The 10,485-nt window shown below is 35.4% G+C and overlaps 1 protein-coding gene across 1 annotated transcript in view; it reads left to right on the forward strand.

Moving 5' to 3' along the window:
* The window catches only part of PIK3CB (phosphatidylinositol-4,5-bisphosphate 3-kinase catalytic subunit beta), a 124,343-nt gene that overhangs the window by 34,478 nt on the left and 79,380 nt on the right, over positions 1 to 10,485 (forward strand). Inside the window, exons 2-3 of the mRNA XM_004712086.4 lie at positions 3,111 to 3,297; positions 5,787 to 6,012. Of these exons, the coding sequence (XP_004712143.1) occupies positions 3,145 to 3,297; positions 5,787 to 6,012 (379 nt within the window). The 5' untranslated portion in view covers positions 3,111 to 3,144. The remainder of the gene's footprint in view (positions 1 to 3,110; positions 3,298 to 5,786; positions 6,013 to 10,485) is intronic.

The raw sequence follows: 10,485 nt of genomic DNA on the forward strand, positions 1-10,485 counted from the left end.
TCTTTGATGCCTGATCCCTTCAACACCTTGTGATCACACAGGCTGGTGTGCTTCTTCCATGTGGGCTTTGTTGCTTCTGAGCTAGATGGCCGCTTATTTTCCTTCAAACCTTTAAGATTACTATCACTTACTGTAGCATTTCCTAGGGAAGCTTTCTGGTCCCAGGATTTTTTTTTTTAAATCACTCATTTCAGTTTCTTTCAATTGTTATGAGTCTATTTATTTTACCTTCAATTTCTTCTTGAATCAACATAGGAAGTTTTTGTATTTTCTGGGATTTGTCCATTTCAGCCAGATTATCTAATTTATTGACATTCTGTTTATAGTATTTTTTATGATTCCATTTCTGTAGGGTCAGTTGTAATGACTTCATTTTGATTTTTGGTTATAGGTATTTGCATCTTTTTGTTGTTGTTGTTGTTAGTTGAGCTATGGGATGTTGATTTTATTGCTCCTTTAAAAAATCCACCTTCTAATTTTATTTGATTTTTCTGTTTTTCTAATCTTTGTTTCATTTATCTCTGACCTAGTCTTTCATAGCTCTTTTTATTGTTCTTGATTTATGATTTTTTGTCTTTTTAAATGTAGGTGCTATAACTATAAGTTTCCCCCTGAGCACAATTTTTGCTGTGATTCATAGATTATGCTTTCATTTTACTATAAATATTTTGTATTTATTGCTTGACTCTTTATTTGTACACTAGTGTTTTTGTTGTTGTTTTGTTTCTTCTCTTCATTTCTAATTTCCCACCATTGTGGGAATAATTCTTTGTATTTTCATCTTATAAAATTTTATCGGGACTTGCTTTTTGACCAAACAAGTAGTATATCTTAGAGATTATCCATTTGCTCCAAACATGGCTTTATGTTTTGCTCTGATTAGTTATTCTATATATGTCTATTAAATCTGTTTGGTTTATAGTGTCATTAGGTACTCTTCTTTCCTTACTTAACTTTTTTAATGGATGTTCTGTTCATTGTGACAGTAATATATTATTTGTTTTCTGGTTTTCTATGCATATATTTATAATTTTCATATGAATTGACTCTTTTATCATTATATAATGTCCTTTAAAAATCATTTTATTGGGGGCTCTTACACAGCTCTTATCACAATTCAGACATCCATCCATTATATAATGTCTTTTTATTTGTATTTTATAACAGAGTTCCACTTAAAGTTTATTTTGTCATTTTTCCCCCCCAATTTTTTTTTCCAATTTCACATGATTTTATTTTTGCCCCTCAATCAGAATAATATGATAACCAAAGTTTATCTTAACTGTATGCACAGGTCCAATCCACTTATAAGCAAGGCAGATGCTGCTTCTTGAAATGGCCCTACCACAGACCCTCTGGTCATCCTACCCACGTTACCCACTTGCCTGACTTTATCTTCACTGTCTTGTGCAGCTATGCCATTGAATCTCATTCCATACCCTTCCATGGCATCCCAGATTCTGCTGTGTGTTTTGCATAGGATGCATCTGACCTTTATTGCATTTTTACCACCTGTGGGACTCACTGTCACTCTCAGAGGGTGCTCCCCTTATTCCTTAGGTTTTTAGGGTTGCTTTTTTTTAGACTATTCATCTTTATAAGAGCAGACAGCCACACCCTTCTCTCAGACAGTAGAAGGTTCTTCTACTAAAGTTCTACCAAAGCACCACCAATTTTTGACAGCAGTGCTTAACCCACTATCCTCCTGGGACACTTTTCCCATCCTTTAGCAGCTCTAACATAGACCACAAAACGTTCACTAGCTAAGCTATACTCAGGTGGGGATAGCCCTTGGGTTGCTACTTTCTCCTGTACTCTGTAAGTGCTCAGTTTCCAGTCTTTCAGATGAGTCATAATATACACACTCTGAAGTATCCACTAGCACAATCTACTTTGTATTTCAGAACCAGAGATTGGGCCCCATACTAGTGCACAGGAGAGCTGCATGTTCGCTGAGAGTCTGCCCTCATTATTGTTGTCTTCTTGACAGAGGCTTTAAGAAATGTTGAAACTTAACAGCACAGTAGAAGGGCATATTGGTTTGATTTCAGGTTTGCTATGTGGAACATATTCCCTGAGTGTGCATAGGCCTAGTAGCAGGAAGTCAAATGTCATTTGTGATGCCCAGGACCTTGGGTGTAAGGGACAAAGAAAAACAGTCCAGAAATGTAGCACAAAGGGTCTTACCAGCTAGAATGAGGAATCTGGTTTTTTGTGCCCCCCCGCCATTTTATTATTATTTAAATTTTTATTTTAAATCATTTTATTGGGAACTCATACAATTCTCATCACAATCCATACATCCATCCATTGTGTCAAGCACATATGTACGTTTGTTGCCATCATCATTCTCAAAACATTTGCCTTCTACTTGGGCCCTTAAAATCGGCTCCTCATTTTCCCCCTACCCTCCCCACTCTCCTCTCCCTCATGAACCCTTCATAATTCATAAATTATTATTTTGTCATATGTTACACTGTCCGACGTCTCCTGCTGCCCTCTTCTCTGCTGTCCATCCCCCAGGGAGGAGGCTATACATAGATTCTTGTAATCGGTTCCCTCTTTCCACCCCACATTCCCTCCACCCTCCAGGCATCAACACTCTCACCACTGGTCCTGAAGGGGTCATCTGTGGATTCCCTGTGTGAGGAATCTGGTTTTTAATGCTTAGATCAAAACAAAAATTATGACATTTAGAGTAACTCTCTTGATTGCCATTTTCAGCGGGCTTTGCAAAGAAAAATTCATCTGAATAAGCTAATGCTCCCTAAAATAAAGTATTGAGTGAATTTCTAATTGAATGGTTATCAACTAAATTTCTCAGGACCCTTGTTTTTCTTACACCTACAGTTCTTTCAGATGTGATATGCTTAACTTGACGTTGAATCAGGATAGTGTGCATTCATAGATTGTAATTAATGTAGTGATACCTACGAGTGCATTTAAATAATTTATTTCTGGTGCTTTATTTTATTTTAAAAATAAGTCACATAATTTATTTGTCCTGTTACCTTACTGTTATATTTAAGTACCAGTGGGCTTTTATCATACCGTGGTATAAATTTTGGCTAATGAGCTGCTTTTCCAAAGTAAATTTTACTTAATTCCAGGGCCTCATGGTTATGAACGTGCTTCAGCTTCATAATGCCTCCTGCTATGGCAGACATTCTTGACATTTGGGCAGTGGATTCACAGATAGCATCTGATGGCTCCATACCTGTGGATTTCCTCTTGCCCACTGGGATTTATATCCAGTTGGAGGTACCTCGGGAATCCACCATTTCTCATATTAAGCAGGTATGTAAATAGATGGGATTTTTACCTCATTTTATTGTGTCACTTATCAGAAAATGTGATTCTGGTATTGAAAATATTAAATATAAATTATATGACAAATTGAACAAAAGTTTAATCTTTTAGGTGATTACATTTTAAAAACTGGGATATGCTTTGTCTTTTATGGGCATATAAAACATACTTACTATAACCTTTAATGATTTTACTCCAAATGTGATAGCTACATTAAGAATTATTGACTTATGTTAGCTAATTTGAAATGGCTTCAGGTTATGAAAAGGAATTTTACTTTGTCAAATTTTTTTTGTTAAAAAATCTTTGTAATTATTATATTTGAATTTGTTATACTTCTTTTTAATCGTGTAAAATTTGTTTTCTTTTTTCTGACACCCACCTTCCTTTTCATGGTAACACTGAGGGCTTTCACTAGAATTTTCCCCAATTGTAAATTAAGCGATACGTCTTCATTTGGAAGGAAATCTTTTACAAAGATGTCTTGCTTTTCATGGTGGATTGCTTTCTTAGGCGAATTGATCAATGCTATTGATTTGTGGAGACAAATAGTTAAATGGAAATTGCTCTATAAATTTTGTATTTAGTGCTTTTCAAATAGCTGTACATGGTTTGAAAATCAGGGTTTATCTGTTTAAGGCAGAGTATTTAAGACAACATTTAAAAAATTGTAATAAATCATTTTATTGGGGGCTCTTACAGCTCTTATAACAATCCATACTTCAATTGTATCAAGCACATTTGTACATATGAAGACAGCAAATTTTTTTTTTTTGAAGACAGCAGTTTTTTAAAAGCTCATAACTTTGTTCAAGTTTCTCAACTCTTTATCAAGCGTCTTCATCTTGGAACATGAACACTTTAAAAACTGATCCTTGAAGAAGGAAAATAAAAGATTCGCATTGAGTGCCTGTTTTCATAGTCACTAGTGATAAAAGGAATCCTGGTGGTCCAGTGATTAAGTACTCAACTGATAACTGAAAAGTTGGTGGTGCTAAACATCAGCTGACTGGAGAGAATGGTGTGCCAGTGTGTTTCATCCTGTGAGGCAAATCTGCTCTGTTACGTGAGGCCACAAGGAGTTGGAATCAACTTGATGACACTGGATTTACTTCTTTTGGAGTGACAGATTTAGATATCTCTGGTTATATTGGAGATTGGATTAACCACACATATACCTTTCTGCTCGTTTTGTGAATTGGAATCCTAGGATTGGCTAGGATTTTTACTGAGGGTCTATTACTTTTAACATCTGAAATTTTACCATCCAGGAGATCATAGGGAGAGATTGTGCTCATCCTGAACCGCGGTGTTAGGAAAAGCATACCTGAGGGCTAGAAAAGAACACTGGGCAAAAGTAATGTGGATTTTATATGGGAGGAATGATACATACAGTAAAATTAATTATTTTTGGGGGAAAACGTTATTTATGTTTACAAAAATGTTAATTACAGAAATCCTTATTGATTCTTATTCTTCATAGATCACTTTTACTGATTTCTATGACATGAAAATTTTAATTTATTATACCATTAAATTACTTTTAAAAATGTGCCTGTATCATTCATATATATATGAGAATGTATATATTCTCTTGAGATGTACTATTAAAAAACAAATGAACAGGCAACACATTTATAGCTTTCCATGTCAGAATACATAGCTACCTTAGTTTTAAGCTCTATGTTTCATAATTCATTTAAGCAGTCATTTACTGCTAGACATTTGGTTTGTCCTGGTTTTTAAATTTTTATTTTTACAAATAGCTTCTCAATGAGTTTGTCTTAGTGATCTAGTTTTGCTCTGGCAAAAATACTACAAGTGAGCAGCTGTAGTATTTTATTTTCTCAGTGTTTAGGAAGCTAAAAGTCGGAGTTCAGGGCACTGGCTGTGGGAAATGCCTCTAATCTATTAGCTCTAGGGGAAGGACCCCAAGTTCTTTGATTCTTTGGTGATCTTTATGTGTTGTGACTTCTGTTTCCTCCATATTCTGTTTTCTCACTTTTTTAATCTCCTTTACATCTCAAAGGAGATTGATTTTAAATACCCCACACCAAATAGTCACATTAATATAACATAGAAAAGTCATTGCCAAATAGGATTATAATGGGTTATATGTTAGGATTTACAACACATATTTTGGGGGAACCTTGTTGCTTAGTGGTTACTTGTTGGGCCCATACCTACAAGATCTGTTCATCCAAAACACCAGCCACTCAGTGCGAAACAGACAAGACTTTCTCCCTGTTTACGCTTGTAAATAGTTACAGGCTTGGAAACCCCTGGGGCACTTTCACCCTGTCCTGTAGTGTCACCATCAGTTGTAATTGACTTAGTGGCAGTGAGTTTGTTTTTGTTTTATTTTTTTGGTGGGGGTCGGGGGCCGTTCAATTCACAGCAGCTTCCTTGTGGAAGATTTTCTATGCAGACCATTGTTCCCATTCCACAAAATGTCTTAACGATTTTTTCCCCTGCAGATGTTATGGAAGCAAGTTCACAATTACCCAATGTTTAACCTCCTTATGGAAATCGACTCCTATATGTTTGCATGTGTGAATCAAACTGCTGTGTATGAGGAGCTTGAAGATGAAACAAGACGGCTCTGTGATGTCAGACCTTTTCTTCCCGTTCTCAAATTAGTGACAAGAAGTTGTGACCCAGGGGAGAAATTAGACTCAAAAATTGGAGTCCTTATAGGAAAAGGTAATTTTTAAATTTCTTATAAATTAGTATGTCTTATATGTAATATATGTGCTCTAAGACATTACTTTTAAAAATCATTTATTTTAAAAAAATAGACTTCATACATGTACAATTCAATCGTTCAGTTGTAAAATATTAAGATGTGTGCAATCATCACTACAATTAATTTCAGAACAGTTCCTTCTCCTACGTGTTAACCCACCATTTCCCCCTACCTTCCCCTGCCATGCTCTTGTCCAGTCACTGTCTCTATCACACTACCTATCCTGGATTTCATGTATAGAAAATCCTACAGAACAAAACACAACCGTACAAAATCGTACAAAGCAAGGAAACAAACAAACATAAACAATGACTAGGCAAAGCATAGGGGGAAAAAACTCAATAAAAGAGAAAGTAGAAACTATTTAAAACTAAAATAATAGAAACTAAAACTGAAACAACTTTAAAATGGGTCAGAAGGAAATCATATGATAGGCAATACTACATTTTAACCTAACTACATCTGCCTTACTTGACTTTACAATGCCCTCTGTCTGATAGCAAGGCTATTCACATCCCTTATCCATAGTCAGAGATTTACTGGAAGCTTAATCCATGTGTTGACCTGCAAATGAATTTTGGGCTTCCACTGCCACCCACAGCTTTCTGCAAACCAAGTGTTCACAATTTAAGCACTGGTACCGTCCCTTCCTTCGGATTTAGATTTTAACATTTGCAGTCCTTGGATCACACAGGCTGGTGTGCTTCTTCCATGTAGACTTAGTTAATGCCTCACTGAGATGGCTGCTTGGTTTGAAGACAAGCCCTTAAGACCCCAGATGCTGTTCTTTCTGATAGCTGGACACTATCTGGTTTCTTAACCATGTTTTCTTGTATCACCCGTATCTCAGTGATCTCGTTATAAGGGTGATCATGGAGCAGGGCCATGTCGTATAGTGCTAGAACTAAGTATGAGCCAAAAATATATTCCTATAATACTTATTAAAGTGTGATATATGAACCAATGCTGGTCTGTAAATTGTTATCAGTGTGAGATAAGTGAAAAATAGAAATTGAGACTAATTATTTAGAAATTCTTGTGTCGTGGCATTAACACAATGTACCAAAGGCTTAGTTTTGCTTGTCTTGTTCTTTTCCAGTGATTTATTTTCACTTTAAAAAAAATAACTTTTTTGATTGCAAAGAAAAAAGCTGTTCCTTTACTTTAGATAGTTTTGAGAATTCTTTCTGTCAGAGGTATTTTCGTTCATCTCTGTTAGCTGGTCATTTTTTGCTCCTGGTCACCCTGAGTTGGAATCGACTCGGCAGCAGTGGGCTTGGTCTTAGTTTATGAACGTGCTTCATGCGCAGCTCTCAATGCCAATTTAAACTTCGTGCTAATTGGTATGATCCCATAAACAATCCATATTATTGACAAATTTTACTTCCTAAATAAGATTATGCTAAAATAGCTCATTTTTAGAGGGATAAGATGCTGTGTCAACATTATTCATTGTGAATTAATTCCAGGGGATAATTGTGAGTTACAAAATCAAGAATATGGAAGAGTCTGTCTTGCTACAACAGAGGAATCTCTGGTGTGAGCTATCTATAAGTATCCTGCATTAGATAAAACACTCACTTGAATTAGGAACTATTAAGATATTACTGAGGGGTAGGACTTTGAAATTTAATTACAAAATTAAAGATCCAGTAGAGATTTTTTGAATCTAGATTGACTTCCTGTACTGATCAATTTAACAACCTAACAGGATAATGTAATTCCACCTTCTCTTAGATGTTCTTCTTTGATCTTGACCTTTGGTAATTTATGCTAGCTAATGATTACACTTGGGGATTTAATTCTTCCTTCTAAGTACATTACTGTAGAACTTTGTTGATTTACTAAGTGACACCCTGGTACTTATTTGGTAACTGAAGAGTGCCTATAGTTTAGGAAATAATTATTTGTGACCATTAAACAACTTTTAAATTATATATCATGCATTTTTTCTTATATATTATTGACCTCAGTAGGAGTCCCTTTCTGTTTTCTGTAACCATAAAGATTTTATAGATTTAAATATTTTGTCCATTAGCAAACACATTATTATAAATATTTAAAAAAACCATTATTTCTAGGAGAAAATGATTTACATGCTTATAGGATTTAAAGAATATAAACCAAAACGGAACTAATTTTTAGCCATCAAGTAGATGCCGACTCATAGCAACCCAACAGAAAAGGGTAGAATTGCCACGTGAGTTTCTAGACTGTAACTCTTTTTTTTTTTAAATCATTTTATTGGGGGCTCGTACAACTCTTATCACAATCCATACGTACATCCATTGTGTCAAGCACATTTGTACATTTGTTTCCCTCATCATTCTCAAAATAGACTGTAACTCTTTATGGGATTAAAAAGCCCCATATTTCTCACAGAGTAGCTTGTGGTTTCAAACTGCTGACCTTGTGGTTAGCTGCACAGTATATAACCACTACGCCATCGAGTAAAAAGACTTTTAAAAATCACTTACTGTTTTAGTACTCTGGCCAAGAGTAGCTAGTGCTAATAGTTTAATGCAATTCACAACAATTGCCCCAAACCCCACCCCCAGTGGGTGAAGATACTCTTAAAAAGTAAACATGTTGCCGTTAAATCAATTCCAACTCCCTGTGAATATAAAATGCATGCTGTCAAAAGTCTATTCCAACCCATAGGATAGAATAGAGCAACTCCACAGGGCTTCAGAGTTTCCTAGGATATATTCTTTATGGAAACAGACTGTTACATCTTTTTCCCACAAAGCACCTCATGGTTTCAACAGCTGGTGGGTTTGAAAACACTCACCTTTTAGTCAGCAACTGAGTACCTAACCACCAGGGAGCCTTAATTATATATAGATATATTCATATATATTATGATGTGTGATATCTATCTATATTAGCTATATTCATATATGGATGAATATCTCTGTATTATGGCTTAGCAGATTTAGCAAGTGAAAATACAGTTGATCTAAGTATTGCACAGAGAGCCCTGGTAGTGTGTAGTGGATTATGCATTGAATTGTTAATGCGAGATCAGCAGTTCAAAACCGCCAGCCCTCCACAGGACAAAGATGTGGCTTACTATTCTAGTAAAGAGGTGCAGTCTCAGAAAACCCTCAGAGGAAGTTCTACCCTGTCCTACAACAGGGTGACTATGAGTTGGAATGAGCTTCATGGAAGTGGGTTTGAAATATTACACAGACTATCTAAAATCCATGTTTAACTGGGCATCCTGTTTTTCTATTTTAACCCTATTCTGCTCTCCCACAGCTCTGCTGTATAATAGAATTGAATTTCTCCTACAACGAAATACCATAATTCATTCAGTGTTAAGATTTGCTGCATATTTGTTTATTTTTTGTTGGTTTTTAATGTAGTGGGCCTTGAAACCTGAGTATCAAGATATAAGGAGCATTTAATTGCACTAATCAAGCAACTAAAAATATCTTCACTTTTTGATGGTACTTTAAATCTTTAGTTTATCTAGAAAAATTAGCACTATGATATATACAGATCTAATTGTTCTTTTAGGAATTTGTTAAAGTCTATTTAGTATTTTATAATGAATTTTCATTTTAAATACCAACAGTTATCTAGTGTTGCTATAACAGAAGTGGTGCTGAAACAGAAGTACCACAAGTAGATGCCTTCAACAAACAGAAATAAAAGTTCTCACCGTTTAGGAGTCTAGAAGTTCAAATTCAGAGCACCACCTCTAGGGGAAAGAAGGTGGAATTTCTCTTGGCTCTGCAGGAATGTTCTTTTCTCTCAGCTTCTGCTTCCTAGTCCTTGGAGATTTCCATGTCGTTTGGCATTGATCTTACCCAGTCTTTCTTATGCTTACTTGTTTAATTACTTTTATATCTCAAAAGCGATTGATTCAAGATATAGCTAACAATTCATTTTTTGCAATTGCTGACATGTATGTGATTACTGCAACCAGGGCTTGATGAAGTCATGCTTCCTGAGAACACAATAAACAATTAGTTCAGTTTAACTTCAGGAACACGTTTGCTGCCTCTTCTCTTAAGAAAACAATAGAAGCTTTACAGAAGTAACTGCCCTGACCATGCTAAAAATACCTTTTCCTGGAAGATGTTGTGCGTTGATCTTCTTACTTTCTATGTATATTCTAAATGATTATTTTTAGCAGACTGTTTAGATTCTGATTATCTTCCATCATGAATGTATAAGTCACTGTGCATCAATTTCTCCAAATACCCACTAGTAGATTCTTGATTCGAAGATTGTATTAGCGTCCTGAAAAAAATATGGGAAAACACCCATAATTTCCCTGACCAATCTAGTGCTATAACATCTTAAAAAAAATTTTTATTAAGTCATTTTATTGGGAGCTCATACAACTCTTACCACAATCCATCCATCCATTGTGTCAAGCACATTTGTACATTTGTTGCCATCATCATTCTCAAAACATT

This window comes from Echinops telfairi, unplaced genomic scaffold, assembly GCF_000313985.2.
Source record: "Echinops telfairi isolate 266 unplaced genomic scaffold, ASM31398v2 ScPeMD7_16;HRSCAF=60, whole genome shotgun sequence".
NCBI lineage: Eukaryota > Metazoa > Chordata > Mammalia > Afrosoricida > Tenrecidae > Echinops > Echinops telfairi.